This window comes from Anolis carolinensis, chromosome 4 (genome assembly GCF_035594765.1).
Source record: "Anolis carolinensis isolate JA03-04 chromosome 4, rAnoCar3.1.pri, whole genome shotgun sequence".
Taxonomy (NCBI): Eukaryota; Metazoa; Chordata; class Lepidosauria; order Squamata; family Dactyloidae; genus Anolis; species Anolis carolinensis.
This window is the reverse complement of record NC_085844.1, coordinates 253846239-253863909: the sequence shown is the minus strand read 5'-3', so window position 1 is coordinate 253863909 and position 17671 is coordinate 253846239. Positions and strand designations below refer to the sequence as shown.

General features: G+C 46.1%; 1 protein-coding gene across 1 annotated transcript; it reads left to right on the top strand.

The window, feature by feature from the left end:
• The first annotated feature begins 233 nt into the window (after positions 1–233).
• Positions 234–17272, top strand: mcm7 (minichromosome maintenance complex component 7). The gene is made up of 15 exons (XM_062979221.1): positions 234–385; positions 472–563; positions 652–816; positions 2445–2593; positions 4801–4981; positions 5088–5225; positions 5674–5823; positions 6714–6828; positions 10084–10215; positions 10351–10434; positions 12943–13336; positions 14570–14653; positions 14761–14929; positions 16717–16826; positions 16932–17272. The coding sequence occupies exons 1-15, from the start codon at positions 325–327 to the stop codon at positions 17137–17139; spliced, it is 2232 nt and encodes a 743-aa protein (XP_062835291.1). The 5' UTR covers positions 234–324; the 3' UTR covers positions 17140–17272.
• Positions 17273–17671: the final 399 nt, after the last annotated feature.

Genomic DNA, 17671 nt, shown 5'->3' with positions numbered 1-17671 from the left:
GCGATGTGTTACCTCACGTAGAGGCGTGGCCTGTATGTGGGAGAGTCCCCGCCTTTCCAAGCAAAGGCGAGCGGGGATTGGTTGCGCGGTTTCGCGTCACGGAGCCGCAGGGACCAATTGGAGTATCTCCTTCGGCTTGGATAGAGCGGGAAAAAAGAGATAGGGGGCGTGGCTTGTATAAGTGTCCCCGCCTTTCCGCACAATGGTGAGCGACGATTGGCTGCGGGTCGCGCGCGTCACGTTTAGCGCACCAATGGGAATAGCGCCGTAGTTTCCCGCGCGCGGGAAAAAGAGCAGAGAGGGAGAAGGCAGCGAAGAGGCAGGATGGCGGGAACGAAAAGCGGAGGAGACAAGCTGGGCCGCGGGGACTACGACGCCGAGATCGGTGAGAGGGAGAAGGCAGCGTGGAGGAGACGCGGGCGGCCTTTCCCGCTCTTCCCCTGACCCTTTTCTCGCTTCTTGTTTCCTCAGACAAGGCGGCGGCCTTCCTGGAGGGCTTCTTCTCTTCCTCGTCTCTTCCTTCGGACCAGGCCGCGAAGCGCTTCCCGTACCGAGAGCAGCTGGTGAGTCCGGGCCTGAGGCGGGGAAGGGCCCGCTTCTCTTCCCTCGGCCCCTTCCTAACGCTTTCTCCCCTCCCTCCCTCCCGGCCAGACCCTTCTGGCGCACCGCGAGGCCTGCACGCTGCGGGTGGACCTGGACGAGGTGTCCGAGGAGGACCCGGTCTTGGCGGAGGCGGCCTGCGAGAACGCCCCGCGGTACCAGCGCCTCTTCGCCGACGCCGCCGCCCGCCTCCTGCCCGCCTTCAAGCAGAGAGAGGTCAGTCTGATGCACAGCTCGGAGGGTGCCGGGAAATGGAGTCCAATGTCTGTTCCCCTCTATGCCACTTCCCCGCCCTGAGACTACATTTCCCAGAATTCTCAGGGAAGAGGGCACAAGAGATTATTATTAATAATAATAATAAAAATGGCACAAGACTCCTGACCTCACAATCGATCGTGTTAAGAAACAAAGTGTGTATCATTGATGTTGCAATCCCAGGTGACAGTAGAATTGATGAGAAGCAACTTAAATTGCTGACACAATATGAGGATTTAAAGATTGAACTGCAAAGACGGGCACATGCCAGTAAAAGTGGTCCCAGTGGGGATGGGCACACTGGTTGCAGTGCACAAAGACCTTGGCCTGCACTTGAAAATGAACCAAAATGTCCACCTGTCAGTTGCAAAAGGCCACCCTACTCGGATCTGCACACATTATTCACCCATACATCACGTAGTCCTAGACACTTGGGAAGTGTCCGACATGGGATCCAATACAGCCAGCATAGGGATCTTGTTTGCTGTGCACTCATCTTGTTGTGTGTCAAATAATAACACTTTATTTATATTCTACCCTCAGTCGGGCTGTGGCGCAGGCTGTTGAGCAGCTGCAATAAATCACTGACCATGAGGTCATGAGTTCAAGGCCAGCCCGTGGCGGGGTGAGCACCCGTCAATTAAAAATAAAATATGGCCCCTGCTCGTTGCTGACCTAGCAACCCGAAAGATAGTTGCATCTATCAAGTAGGAAATAAGGTACCACTTATAAAAAAAAAGTGGGGAGGCAAATTTAACTAATTTACAACGTTGGAATGAGGAAGTGCCGTCAGAGTGGATGAGGAAGCAGCTGCTCCCCCCTGTGGCCAGAATCGAACATCCCCTCAGAAGAAGGTTAAATTGCCTCTGCGTCTGTCTGTCTCGGTCTCTGTTTGATGTGTTTATGGGCATTGAATGTTTGCCCTATGTGTGTATAATGTGATCCGCCCTGAGTCCCCTTCGGGGTGAGAAAGAAGGGCGGAATATAAATACTGTAAATAAATAAATAATAAATCAGTGATAGACATGAGGCAGCAAGAAAATTAAAAGAAGTCTCCACATAAAATAAATTAACATAAAATTTTAAAACAAAACAAAAGCCCTCGCTAAAGCCCAGGAGGAACAGAGTCGAAAGTTGAGCATGGGCAGAGAAGTCAGAAACCCAAATCCAAGCTAAGCCCAGTTTCAGTACTAAATTGATTGGGGGGGGGGGTGCTGGTGTGTATAATTCCCAGGTACTGTCATCCTGTAAGTTATCAGTGACGTGAAGAAGTAACTTTAGGCTATGGCTAGCTAGTGGTGAGGTCACGGCACAGCCGTGGGAAATGGCGGCAGTGGTTCACCAACTTCTCCAGGTGAGAAGGCCAAGGGGAGTGCAGCTCAGGGAAGCCGCCAATCAAGTCGCAGCATTTGTTGCTCATGCCAATGATCAGGTCTGCGTGACATCACAGGTGCCATGACGAAATGAGATCCTCAGTAGAAAGATGTTCAGCCAGGCAGCCAATAGAAAAGGCTGCTCTGGAGCAGTTGAAGATGGTGGGAGTCAGGACAACTAGAAGGCCAATAATGCTGTGTTTTGGCTCTGCCCAGATTGTGCACAAGGATGCGCTGGACGTCTACCTGGAGCACCGGCTGCTGCTGGAAGGGCGCCGAGGAGGAGGAGGAGGAGCGGGAGAGAGGGGGGCCCCACAGGCCCGCCCCCCACAGAACAACTTCCCCCCAGAGCTCATGCGCAGATTGTGAGTTTATGTTTACTTATACCCTGCTTTTATTGTTACGTTTATTTATACCCTTCCCTTTTGGTCTAAACCAGGTATGGGCTAACTTGGGCCCTCCCTCCAGGTGTTATGAATATCTTTTCAATAACTTTATTTATTTCAATTATTTATACCCTGCCCTTCTCACCCGAGGGGACTCAGGGCAGCTTACAAGTGGCAATTGATGCCGTTACACTGATATACAATGAACTAAAACATTAAAACAGTCAAAACAGTCATAAAATACAATATACAAAGTTTAAAACAAGAATTTGCAGCACTTTATCAGTCACCTCGTGTTTACAATATTTATATGGTGCACCTTACCCAGTCTACTTTTACAGCTTTAATCCATGTTTTTATTAGTTCTTGTCATTTGTTTTTAATGGCTAATGTTTAAATTTTTATAATTGTGCATGTCTTTTGTCTATTGTTGTGTTTTATATTGCTATTGTTTTTATTCGGGCTTGGCCCCATGTAAGCCGCCCTGAGTCCCCTTTGGGGAGATAGAGGCGGGGTATAAAAATAAAGTAATTACAGTAGAGTCTCATTTATCCAACACTTGCTTATCCAACGTTCTGGATTATCCAATGCATTTTTGTAGTCAATGTTTTCAATACGTCGTGACACTTTGGTGCTAAATTCGTAAATACAGTAATTACTACGTAGCATTACTGCGTATTGAACTACTTTTTCTGCCAAATTTGTTGTCTAACATGATGTTTTGGTGCTTCATTTGTAAAATCATAACCTAATTTGATGTTTAATAGGCTTTTCCTTAACCCCTCCTTATTATCCAACATATTCGCTTATCCAACATTCTGCCAGCCCGTTTATGTTGGATGAGACTCTACTGTATTATTATTATTATTGTTATTATTATTATTCTGATATACAATGAACTAAAACATTAAAACAGTCAAAACAGTCATAAAATACAATATACAAAGTTTATAACAATGCAAAGTGCTTATGCCATTCATCCACCAGACCTTATACAAGAGCTGTAATTCAGACCGCGAAGCCAACACATGCTTATTCTTTAAATTATAGGTTCTCTTTATTGCAATTTCCAGTGTGAGAGGGTATATCAGAACTTCTGTAAAAGTTCAACACTTTTATGCAAAGAACTGTCAATTGGTTGATTGAGGCGACCCCTCCTCAGCCTATCAAAGCGACTCAAACTTTATTGCAGTGTTTACAGCTTATTTATAAGACAGATAGGACAATCACCAGCATATGCTTCAGGAGAGAACATTCCAATCTTATCTCTAAACATACATCCTGGCTAGCAACGGAAAATTCTCAGAGTTACACTCTAGCAATTCATTCTCACTCTATGCATTTAACCTCTGCACTTCTAGATTATACACATAGCTTTAAACTCTAAGCACAACTTCACACTATACCAAAGCATTTTACCAACAAGAACAAAATTTGACATACAGATTATATGTAACTACAGTAGAGTCTCACTTATCCAACGTAAACGGGCCAGCAGAACGTTGGATAAGCAAATATGTTGGATAATAAGGAGAGATTAAGGAAAAGCCTATTAAACATCAAATTAGGTTATGATTTTACAAATTAAGCACCAAAACATCATGTTATACAACAAATTTGAGAGAAAAAGTAGTTCAATACACAGTAATGCTATGTAGTAATTATTGTATGTATGAATTTAGCACCAAAAACATCACGATATATTGAAAACATTGGCTACAAAAATGCGTTGGATAATCCAGAACATTGGATAAGCAAGTGTTGGATAAGTAAGACTCTACTGTACATTGCATTCCACAACATCTACGTTTTTTGGACCAGATGTTGATTCTTCTTGATTAGTGTTGGCCTTGTTTTGACTTCCTTCTTAACATTTCCCTTATTGTCACAGTTCTTATCACAGTTTACCAGGCAGGTGAGCTATTTCAGGTCTCATTAGCAGGTTTTAATTACAATTCAGCAAGCAGGTAGTTAGTCATTGCAGACCTTAATCTTCAGAATGGTGTCTCCAAAATTTTTAGGTTTCATTAATTCATCCCTTCCATTCATACCCATGCATAATATATTCATAGTTTTGTCACAAGAGGAGGGGCGTGGATGCCCCTTGGGGTCTCCTCCAGTTCTGTGACTCCAAGAGCCCCAGCCTTCCCTGCGCCCCCCTCACGCTCCCTCTCTGCCCCCGACAGCGAGCTCTACTTCAAGGCCCCTTCCGGGACGAAGCCCCGCGTGATCCGGGAGGTGAAGGCCGACTGCATCGGGAAGCTGGTGACCGTCCGGGGCATCGTGACCCGCGCCTCGGAGGTCAAGCCCCGCATGGTGGTGGCCACCTACTCCTGCGACCGCTGCGGGGCAGAGACCTACCAGCCGGTGAGCTTTGGGCGGCCTGGATGCAGAGAGAGGCCTTGGGTCTGTGATTCTATGTGGGGTGGCCGAATCTCCTCTCTTTCTCTACATGATCCTTCTCCCTCCCCAGATCCAGGCCCCCACCTTCACGCCACTCCTGATGTGCCCCAGCCGCGAGTGCCAGACCAACCGGGCCGGCGGGCGCCTCTACCTCCAGAGCCGCGGGTCCAAGTTCGTCAAGTACCAGGAGCTCCGCATCCAGGAGCTGGTGAGGAAGAGGGGAGGGTCCGGGGCTTGGGAGGGGGTCTTCCTGAGCGGCAGAAAGGGGCTGGCCTGAAAGACCCTTCCATCTTATCGCCTTCTCTCTCCCTTGTACCTTCTGAGCAAACTGTGTGATGCTGCAGCTAAAAAGGGTCTAGTATCCAGACCAAGGGAAGTCAAGACATGGTTTTGTATTCTGCTTTGGTTAAATCTTACTGAAATACTGTGTCCAATGCCGGGAAAGGCAATTTAAGAGAATTATTGAGTCTAAGCTGGAAGGAGAACACAGGAAGAGGGAGAAGGAAATGATCAAGTGTCTGTAGACCAATGGCACATGTCTCTTCTGCCGCTGCCTCAGCCGTTTGCCGCAGGAGCTCAAGGGCAGGCCCTTCTCCTCCAAGTGCCCCTCCTGCCCTCTGACCCGGTGCCACCTCCTCATCTTTTCTTTCCTGCAGAGTGACCAGGTCCCAGTGGGCAACCTGCCCCGCTCCCTGACGGTCAGTGTGCAGGGGGAGAACACGCGCCTGGTGCAGCCCGGAGACCACGTCAGCATCACCGGCGTCTTCCTTCCTGCGCGGCAGACCGGCTTCCGGCAGATGATGCAGGTGAGGATTGGGGGGCTCAGCAGAGATGGGGGGCTGAGTGGGGGAAGTGGGGCTCTGCAGACTGTGATAAAGGGGCTGTTGTTGTTGTTGTTGTTATTATTATTATATTGTATGACACAGCAAACAAGATAGATATGCTGGATTTCGTATCACAAAATCACAAGTCGAACACTTCCCAAGTGTCTAGGACTGTGGGATGTATTTTCGGATGATGCGTGCAGATCCCAGTAGGGTGGCCTTTTGCAGTTTATTGTTTCCAAATGCCGGCTGAGATCTTTTGGCATGGCACCCAATGTGCCGATCACTACCGGGACCACCTGCACTGGTTTCTGCCAGAGTCTTTGCAGTTCAGTCTTGAGGTCCTGATAGCGGCTGAGTTTTTCCTGTTGTTTTTTGTCAATGCGACTGTCACCTGGGATGGCGACATCAATGATCCAAACCTTTTTCTTTTCCACAACTGTGATGTCTGGTGTGTTGTGTTCCAGAACTTTGTCAGTCTGGATTCGAAAGTCCCAGAATATTTTTGCATGCTCATTTTCCACAACCTTTGAAGGTTTGTGATCCCACCAGTTTTTGCTGCTGGGAGGTGGTACTTAAGGCATACGTTCCAGTGAATCATTTGGGCCACATAGTTGTGCCTCTGTTTGTAGTCTGTCTGTGCGATTTTCTTACAGCAACTGAGGATATGATCAATGGTTTTGTCGGTTTCTTTGCACAGTCTACAGACTGCAGGTTGTTATTATTGTTGTTGTTATTATGTTTATATCCTGCTTTTTCTTTCCACAAGGAGACTTAAAGTGGATTACCTTAAAACCATTCCAATACAGTTTAAAACCTACAAATACGCAAGCATTGAAACAGACTTAAATGTGATTGATGTTGGGCTGCAGGGCCTCCTCTCGGACACCTACCTGGAGGCTCACCACATTGCCTGCCTGAGCAAGAACGAGGAGGAGAAGCTGGGCGAAGGGGAGCTCTCCGAGGAGGAGCTGCGCCAGATCACAGGTGAGGAATCTTTGGGGGGATTCTCTGTGTGCCAAGGAGGACGTGGGGGGTGGAAGCAGAGGTCGGCGCATGTTTGGATCTTGAGTCCACCTGCCTTGGCCTGGAGCCCCTTGAAAGACCAGTGCTTTGAGGAGAACGGGGCAGAGGTTTGCTTGGAAGGAGGAAGAGGAGAGCAGCCAGGTTCTACCAAAATAAGACAGGATTTGTCCCTGCTTCCCTTTCGAAAAGGCTCTGCTCCATTCTGGTTGTTGCCAGGGCTTTGCAGGAGGGCGTTGAACACCCCTTTCCTTCCCTTTTCCCTCTTCCTTTTCTTTGGGGAGAGATAGGGTTTTATGGAGAAATGGGTTGGCGTCTGTGCTACAGGCCCTCCTAAGTTCAAGGATCCTCCCTTGCCAAAGCACAGCTGGTGTGATGTTGTGTAAACTCCCCACACACAGAGATGCGTGCTTAGGCAAGCTGCCACCTTAGAAGTCTTCAGGAAGATCCTGAAAACCTGGCTCTTCACACAGGCTTTTGAATAAGTACTGCCCATTGTACATTAAACTTTCATACTAGCGGTTACTTCTGATCGGTTGCACTTGTTTGGTTAATTTTTTGATATAGCCTCAGGGTTCACCCCATTTTAAGGTTCTCCCAATGATCGTATAGCACTTTAACTTCCTTCATGTTTACAAGTCTCACTCAATGCACTTTTGCCCAGTTCGTTTTACGATTTTATCGCTGCGTTTCAACTTGCGTTTTACAAATGAGTGTGATTTTATTTTATGCCTTTAATTTTCATTTGCGTGTTTCTCGGTATTTGATATTATTGTATGTTCGCTTTATATTTGTAAGCCACCCCGAGTCCCCCTGGGGAGTTAGAGGCGGGGTATAAAAATAAAAATATTATTTTATTGCATGACACAGCAAACAAGATAGATATGCTGGATTTCGTATCACAAAATCACAAGTCGAACACTTCCCAAGTGTCTAGGACTGTGTGATGTATTATTATTATTATTATTATTATTATTATTATTATTATTATTATCATTGTATAACACAACAAACAAGATAGGTATGCTGGATTTCGAATCACAAAATCACAAGTCGAACAGTTCCCAAGTGTCTAGGACTGTGTGATGTATTATTATTATTATTATTATTATTATTATTATTATTATTATTATTATTATTATCATTGTATAACACAGCAAACAAGATAGATATGCTGCATTTCGTATCACAAAATCACAAGTCAAACACTTCCCAAGTGTCTAGGACTGTGTGATGTATTATTATTATTATTATTATTATTATTATTATTATTATTATTATTATTATCATTGTATAACACAGCAAACAAGATAGATATGCTGGATTTCGTATCACAAAATCACAAGTCAAACACTTCCCAAGTGTCTAAGACTGTGTGATGTATATTATTATTATTATTACTATTATTATTATTATTAATGTATGACACAGCAAACAAGATAGATATGCTGGATTTCCTATCACAAAAGCACAAGTCGAACACTTCCCAAGTGTCTAGGACTGTGTGATGTATTATTATTATTATTATTATTATCATTGTATAACACAGCAAACAAGATAGGTATGCTGGATTTCGTATCACAAAATCACAAGTCGAACACTTCCCAAGTGCCTAGGACTGTGTGATGTATTATTATTATTATTATTATTATCATCATCATTGTATAACACAACAAACAAGATAGGTATGCTGGATTTCGAATCACAAAATCACAAGTCGAACAGTTCCCAAGTGTCTAGGACTGTGTGATGTATTATTATTATTATTATTATTATTATTATTATTATTATTATTATCATTGTATAACAGCAAACAAGATAGATATGCTGGATTTCGTATCACAAAATCACAAGTCGAACACTTCCCAAGTGTCTAGGACTGTGTGATGTATTATTATTATTATTATTATTATTATTATTATTATCATTGTATAACACAGCAAACAAGATAGATATGCTGGATTTCGTATCACAAAATCACAAGTCAAACACTTCCCAAGTGTCTAAGACTGTGTGATGTATATTATTATTATTATTATTATTATTATTATTATTATTATTAATGTATGACACAGCAAACAAGATAGATATGCTGGATTTCCTATCACAAAATCACAAGTCGAACACTTCCCAAGTGTCTAGGACTGTGTGATGTATTATTATTATTATTATTATTATTATTATTATTATTATTATTATTATCATTGTATAACACAGCAAACAAGATAGGTATGCTGGATTTCGTATCACAAAATCACAAGTCGAACACTTCCCAAGTGCCTAGGACTGTGTGATGTATTATTATTATTATTATTATTATCATTGTATAACACAGCAAACAAGATAGGTATGCTGGATTTCATATCACAAAATCACAAGTCGAACACTTCCCAAGTGTCTAGGATTGTGTGATGTATTATTATTATTATTATTATCGTCATTGTATAACACAACAAACAAGATAGATATGCTGGATTTCGTATCACAAAATCACAAGTCGAACACTTCCCAAGTGCCTAGGACTGTGTGATGTATTGTTTTTTATTATTATTATCATTATCATTGTATAACACAGCAAACGAAGATAGATATGCTGGATTTCGTATCACAAAATCACAAGTCGAACACTTCCCAAGTGCCTAGGACTTTGTGATGTATATTATTATTATTATTATTATTATTATTATTATTAATGTATGACACAGCAAACAAGATAGATATGCTGGATTTCATATCACAAAATCACAAGTCGAACACTTCCCAAGTGTCTAGGATTGTGTGATGTATTATTATTATTATTATTATCGTCATTGTATAACACAACAAACAAGATAGATATGCTGGATTTCGTATCACAAAATCACAAGTCGAACACTTCCCAAGTGACTAGGATTGTGTGATGCATTATTTTTTATTATTATTATTATCATTATCATTGTATAACACAGCAAACAAGATAGATATGCTGGATTTCGTATCACAAAATCACAAGTCGAACACTTCCCAAGTGTCTAGGACTATGTGATGTATTATTGTTCTTATTATTATTATCATCATCATTATCTTGGGGAGCGTTGCCTTCCTCACAAAATCCCCCCCTTGATGCTGTTGAGCTGGCCTCCCCTCTGTCTGTTATTGCACATTGGAGGCACCTTTGGCCCCACTTTGTGGAAAAGCAGGATTGGAATTCCGTAAGCAGTTTTTGCCCTCCTGCTGCAGAGGAAGACTTCTATGACAAGCTGGCGGCCTCCATCGCCCCCGAGATCTACGGCCACGAAGACGTCAAGAAGGCGCTGCTGCTGCTTCTGGTGGGCGGCGTGGACCAGAACCCGCGCGGCATGAAGATCCGGGGTGAGGGCAGGGGAAGGAGGGCCACCACTCCCCTGTGGAAATACCTTTGGGGAGGGGGTCCCTCGCCTTGGCCCTTTCTTTTGGTGGGTTGAAGAATGACCAATGCCCTCTTTCCCCTCCTCCATCCGTGTCCAGGGAACATCAACATCTGCCTGATGGGGGACCCCGGTGTGGCCAAGTCCCAGCTGCTCTCCTACATCACCCGCCTGGCCCCACGCAGTGAGTACCTACACAAAGGCCTTCCAGTACAACACTATGTCACAAAATTTGAAAAATGTTCTGTTCCTGTTTAATTGTGATTACAGTGTTCCCTCACTTGTCGCGGTGGTTCTGTTCTAGGATCTACCGTAATAAGTGGAAATCCGCAAAGTAGGGACACTATTTTATTTTTATAATATTTAAACATTATTGTCATTGTTATGTGGCCTTTCTCCCCTTGCAAGCCCTGGGGAGCTAGTGAACCCTTCCCTACCAGCGCTGGCTGGGCCCTTGTTCCGGGCCTGTCATGTTGCTCTGGCTGCTTCCCTGCAGCCAGGGGATTATTCATTTATTTATTTATTTACAGCATTTATATTCCGCCCTTCTTTCTCACCCCAAAGGGGACTGAGGGCGGATCACATTACACATATAGGCAAACATTCAATGCCTTTTAACATAGGACAAAGACAAACAACATAGCTCCGAGCGGGCCTCGAACTTATGACCTCCTGGTCAGAGTGATTCATTGCAGCTAAATGCAGCTGGTTTGCTCTCCCGTCTGCGCCACAGCCCTGGGCCCCGGGAAGAAGGAACGCTGCTCCATCCCGATGAGTGAGCAAGGGTGGGTGGGTGAGAGAGTGAAGGGCGGCCGCAGCTGCAAAAACCTGGAAAAGGCGGCCAGGTCCTGCTTCTGCCGCCGCTCCGCCCCCTCTTCAGATTCCTGCACGGCTGGAGCGGAGGCAGATGGGAGTTGGAGTATGTCAGAAATATTAAAAACCAACAAGGTATTTTTAATTATAAAAATGTGAGTGAAGCATTGAAAGCACCCTGCTTGGATTACTGCAACGCACTCTACGTGGGGCTGCCTTTGAAGACGGCCCGGAAGCTCCAGCTAGTACAACGGGCAGCAGCCGGGTTAATAACGGGAGCGGCATACAAGGAGCGTACAACCCCCCTGCTAAGCCAGCTTCACTGGCTGCCGATATGCTTCCGAGCCCAATTCAAAGTGCTGGTTTTGACCTACAAAGCCCTAAACAGCTCCAGTCCAATTTACCTATCCGAACATATCTCCTCCTATGAGCCCATAAGAACTTTAAGATCATCTGGGGAGGCCCTACTCTTGATCCCACCTGCTTCACAAGCGCGGCTGGTGGGGACGAGAGACAGGGCCTTCTCGGTGGTGGCTCCTCGGCTGTGGAACTCCCTCCCCAGTGACATCCGGCAGGCTCCTTCCCTTCTAGGGTTCAGAAAAAAACTAAAGACATGGCTATGTGCTCAAGCGTTCAATGAATGAACTTTCGAGCTTGGCACGGTCGGTTTTTTAAGACTCTGGATTAACAAGGTCTAGTGAATGAAAGGACATTACCTCGGTGCATGGTAATGTTTTATTCTTGTATATTGGTTTTTATGATGTTTTAAATGTTTTTAGTTTTTAATGCCTTTTGTATTGTACTGTCGATGTGATGGCACTGTATTGCCAATTTGTAAGCCGCCCTGAGTCCCCCAGGGGAGAAGGGCGGGGTAGAAATAGCGGAAATAAATAATAAATAAGGGGCAAATAGATGCAGTGACTTGGCAAAAGCTGCCGTTCAATATATGCAGGTGTGCCTGTAGCTTAGTAGGCCTCAGTGTGAGACGTCCTGGTGGGAGATGCTTCAGTGAGAGAAGCCTCAGGTTGAAGGCCTCGTGTGTAAAGCTACTGTGTGAAGCTCCTGTGTAGTTTTGGTGTGAGAGGAGGCTCTGTGAGAGTGAAGCTGTTTATCTGCATGAGAAAGAAGCCCAGCGTGGAAGCAGAGAAGGAAGTACAGTAGAGCCTCACTTATCCAACGTTCTGGATTATCCAATACATTTTTGTAGTCAATGTTTTCAATACATCGTGATATTTTGGTGCTAAATTCGTAAATACAGTAATTACTACATAGCATTACTGTGTATTGAATTACTTTTTCTGTCAAATTTGTTGTTAAACATGATGTTTTGGTGCTTAGTTTGTAAAATCATAACCTAATTTGATGTGTAATAGGCTTCTCCTTAATCTCCTTATTATCCAACATATTCGCTTATCCAGCGTTCTGCTGGCCCGTTTATGTTGGATAAGTGAGACTCTACTGTATAAGGAAATGTATTAGTGTTATGGAAACCTTGTTTTTGTAAATAGTGCAGCCATATTATTTTACTACAAAGAAAATCCTCCAAAGGAAGAGATAACATTGGTCCGTGTGTTTTTGTTCTTTTTATGGCTTTGAGCTATTGGTGCTGAGTCATGCCATGGCTGTTAAGTTACTCTGCTATATGTTTATGGGGAGGGTCTTTTGTTAGTAAGCCCACTCGCCCAGGCTGGTGGGACCCTCTTTGAGCCTGAGATGGAGCCAGGCAGGGAGCGGTGGAAGGAGTGCCTTGAGACCCTTTGCAAAAGTGAGGGTTTGGAAACCCTGTTAGAGAGCAAGAGCAGGAGCTCCTCACCTAGTTGGTTGATTGACGGCCCCACCGCTGCCCTCCCCCTGAGCGCCCCTTCCTCTTCTCCGTTAGGCCAGTACACGACGGGCCGGGGCTCCTCGGGGGTGGGCCTGACGGCGGCGGTGCTGCGGGACCATCTGACGGGGGAGCTGACCCTGGAGGGCGGGGCGCTGGTGCTGGCCGACCGCGGCGTCTGCTGCATCGACGAGTTCGACAAGATGCTGGACTCGGACCGGACGGCCATCCACGAGGTGATGGAGCAGCAGACCCTCTCCATCGCCAAGGCCGGCATCCTGACCACCCTCAACGCCCGCTGCGCCATCCTGGCGGCCGCCAACCCGGCCTTCGGGCGCTACAACCCCCAGCGCAGCCTGGAGCAGAACATCCGCCTCCCGGCCGCCCTGCTCTCCCGCTTCGACCTCCTCTGGCTCATCCAGGACCGCCCCGACCGAGACAACGACCTCCGGTGAGAGGGGCGGGGGGGGGGGGGAAGCGGTTGGAAATAACTGCACCCAGTCTCTGGGCTCATATCCCTTTGGAAATTAATAGCCGTGATAGCCTTATTGAAAAGAAAAAATGATGTCACATCCGTTTGGCAAATGTGGCTCTCCATGAACATGTGGAATGATCACCTTTTGGAAACCGCTAGTCAAGAAAAGCATGACCTTTTTAGAAGTCAACTCTTTGGACGAGTGATATTCATAAGCATTCATGTAATGGCACACAGGGAACTCAGCTGTTAGACTGAAGAACCATGTCTTCGAACTACCAAGGATAAAGACATGGCACTGCAAAAATATATTTGGTTAGCAGAGGATGGTTATTTCTTAAAAGTTGAAATTGCAGTTGCCCAAAAGATATACACTCCCTTGAAATCTCTTAATTTAAAATATGTACTCAGAGATAAAAAACAAGAACTTCTTTGAAAAATAACATATATTGTTTACTCACAAATATCTTGTATTAATGTGTTGTCGAAGGCTTTCATGGCCGGGATCACAGGGTTGTTGTATGTCTTTGGGGCTCCGTGGCCATGTTCCAAAAGTATTCTCTCCTGATGTTTTGCCCACATCTATGGCAGGTGTCCTCAGAGGCTGTGAGGCATGGATGCTAATTAGGTTTATCCATGCCTCACAGCCTCTGAGGATGCCTGCCATAGATGTGGGCAAAACGTCAGGAGAGAATACTTCTGGAACATGGCCACACAGCCCGAAAGACATACAACAATCTTGTATTAATTCACCATACAGGCACATTCCTTATTTAAGTTCAATTATAGATATGATGTAGTTCTCTCTCTGTGTTGAGAACACAGGGTAATCATTCATGATCTAGAGTCCATAGTCTTTAGGTATAGTTGCACTCACTGAAGTCATAAGTCATACTTCTCTATTGAAGTCCAAAACAGTAACATGCATCCACTGACACTGAAATGTAAAATGGAGTCCTGAGTCTGAACATGCTCAGTACAATCACATGTCTGTGGCGTTACACCACACCAAAGAGGTAACAGCCAAACTGGCAAATCAACATACACATAGAATACAGGTTAGCCCATGTTAACAAATAGTGAAAGGAATGGGAAGTTGCTATTTCCAACAAAAGCAATGCGGAGGAAGGTGGTCCTGTGAAGGAGGAGGAGGGTCCTCTTGCTGGATCTCTGCCTAAAGGACGTTTCCTTTGTGTTTCTCTCCCACAGCCTGGCCCAACACATCACCTACGTCCACCAGCACAGCCGGCAGCCGCCCTCCCAGCTCCAGCCGCTGGACATGGGCCTCATGAGGTGAGGAGGAGGAGGAGGAGGAGGAAGGGACTCCGAAGGGCAGACTGGGTGAGGAAGAGGTCCATGTAATTGCTCCGGCCGGCTGACCCTCTTTGCCTTTTCGGCAGGCGCTACATCGCCACTTGCAAGCGGAAGCAGCCCACGGTGCCGGAGTCCCTGGCCGACTACATCACGGCCGCCTACGTGGAGATGCGCAAGGAGGCCTGGGCCAACAAGGACACCACCTACACCTCGGCCCGCACCCTGCTGGGCATCCTGCGCCTGGCCACTGCGCTGGTGAGCAAGACCAGGGACTTGGGGGTGTATTGGGCCACCCTCATGCTTTCCCCTCGCTCCACCAGATGTAAAGGGGATTATCCACTCTTGCCACCACTATGGGAAGATATAGCCACTAGCTACTTAGAAGAATTTTTAAATTTTGTTTTTCTTCTTTCTTCTTGTTTGTTTTTGAAGGTAATATATATGACAGAAGCTGAGATGTTTAAAAGAACAATAACACGTTTATTCTGGCACAAAGCTTAATGGTTACAGTAACTTTCTCTTTAGAGGCACTTTGGTTAACAGTTGCAAGGCTAGACTGTGGTGTTTACTGCTCTAAACTGCAGTCACCCTGTGAATTACAATCACAGATTATCTGTTCCTCATCAGGAGACAGACTACCTTAAAATAAGTCACCAAACTTATTTTAAATTGACTCAAAAATAAGCATTTGAATCTCCCTGATCCCTTCAACTGAGGGTCATCTTCACTGTACCTCATCAGGGCACAGACTAACTGCTACTTTTTCAAACCTGCAGTTTGAACGGCAGTTGGCTCCGCCCACAACTCATGAGTGCAGAGTAACTGAAATATTGACCCTTTTAAAACACAATTAAACATAACATCTGTAAACTAAAAAATTCACATTTTGTTACACCTCCTCTCTGTTTCATTGTTTGCTGCCAACATTCATGCCTTGAACCCTAGTCTCACAATTAGTAAATCCATCCTTGGCCTTCCCATTTTCTCCTGGCCTCAAACCACCAAGCTAAAAAGTGACAGAAGCATCATGCAGTAGACAGGTGATAAGCGAATGAATGCTGAGATGCTAACAGGGTGCCTGGAGCCCACTGGTTTGGGGCAGAAGCCCAGCTCACTCTCTCCACCCTCATGCCTCCAGTTGTAGCCACTCAGGTTAAGCAAGACCCCCCTCCCCAGGTTGGAGTGATGCTCATAGAAAGAGGCCTTTCTCTATCTTAATGGCTCTGAACTTGGCCTTCCAGGAGTTCTAGGCCAGCACTTGCACCATAGCACTACAACTGCTCCTGTTTTCTTGGTCAGAATTATTCAGATTCTGCCTTTCTCTTGAGAAGGAGACTGGCCTAAGGAAACATCTCCCATTGAATGTCTTGAGGAGGGGATTCGAACTTGGGTTTCTTGGCCGCCTAGTCCTGCACAAAACCATGTATTTCTTCAGGCCCTATTATTGTGAAACTTCATTCAGGAAGACCACAAAATTGTGGTGGCTTTCTCCTTGAGAGGTATGCCACCGTTGCCTCCCTCTGAGGCCGAGAGAGTGGGATTTATAGCCCTGCTTTTGGGGTGCTTGACCTTTGCTCTGGGAGTTGTAGTTCACCCTTATCCAGACAGCATACATTCCTCAATGTATGTACTTTATGGCCCAGTTATTTTTATGCGTCTTTCATGTTTTTATTCAATCCATGTTTTATTGATATGTTTTATTTTGCTGTGTTTTTACTATGTCTGTTACTTTTTGGGCTTGGCCCCATGTAAGCTGCCCCGAGTCCCTTCGGGGAGATGGTGGTGGGGTATAAAAAGAAAGTTATTATGTTATTATTATTATTATTATTATATTATTTGCACAGGGGCTTTCCAGGGCTGGCCCAGGGCTCAAGGACAGGATTCCCAGAGCCCTAGTACCGGGACTCCGAATCCCATTCACTAATAATGTCACATATGAAGCTCTTCCTGGCTGTGGCCAATGGTGTGGCCTGATGCGCACCTTGTGGGGCGATGCTGCCCTTCTCTCTCTCTCCTGACGGCCCTTCTCTCTCCCATCCCAGGCCCGCCTGAGGCGAGTGGATGCCGTGGAGAAGGAGGACGTGAACGAGGCCATGCGCCTGATGGAGATGTCCAAGGACTCCCTCGTGGCCGACAAGGGCCAGCAGAGCAGGTGAGCGGGGCAAGGAGAGCGGGCCACACACTTTGCTGCCCCTCCTCCCCATACATCCCTGTCCGAGGCACTGACCGCCGGACTGGGCGCTCTCTCTTATTGCAGGACCCAGCGCCCCTCGGAGCTGATCTTTGCGGCCATCCGGGAAATGACCGCGTCCGGAGGGGCCCGCTCCCTCCCCCTGGCCGAAGCGGAGCAGCGCTGCCTCTCCAAGGGCTTCACTCCCGCCCAGATCCAGGACGCGCTGGACGAGTACGAGGAGCTCAACGTCTGGCAAGTGAACCAGAAGAAGACCCGCCTCACCTTTGTCTGATTGACACCTGCCCCGAGGGGCCACATGTTGGGGGGGGGGGGCTGCTTTGAGTTTCTGTTGCTTCCTCCCCTTCCTCCTTTTTTATAATCTGGTTTATTCCTTGCCTTTCAATAAAGTTTTCTATATCTCCTGAGATGGATGTATTTCACATAGCAGATGCCAGTTAAGGAGAGGACAGTGGTGGTGGTGGTGGTGGACAGTTGCAGATTTAGTGAGTCCCTCCACATGTCTGCACTTTTCTAGGTTTGCGTACTGGTTTTGCGAACTGGGCTGAGCATGGCCTTGCGAGCAGTTCTGAAGAAAGGAACGGTGCCTTCTGAGGCAACCTGACTCTCTTGACCAGCAGCACCTTTAAAAGCTGGACTGCTGTGAGTTTTCCAGGCCGTCTGCCCCTGTTCCAGAAGCATTCTTTCCTGACATTTTGCCTGCATCTATGGCGGGCATCCTCCGAGGTAATGACGTCTGTTGGAAACCAGTCAAATGGGGTTTATATATCTGTGGAATAACATCCAGGGTGGGAGAAAGAACTCTT

Excerpts from the sequence above, each read along its gene's own strand:
- mcm7 (XM_062979221.1), top strand. The coding sequence starts at position 325 with ATGGCGGGAACGAAAAGCGGAGGAGACAAGCTGGGCCGCGGGGACTAC. Across the intron at positions 5,824-6,713 it reads GCTTCCGGCAGATGATGCAG|GGCCTCCTCTCGGACACCTA; the intron begins GTGAGGATTGGG and ends GTTGGGCTGCAG. Across the intron at positions 13,337-14,569 it reads GACCGAGACAACGACCTCCG|CCTGGCCCAACACATCACCT; the intron begins GTGAGAGGGGCG and ends TCTCTCCCACAG.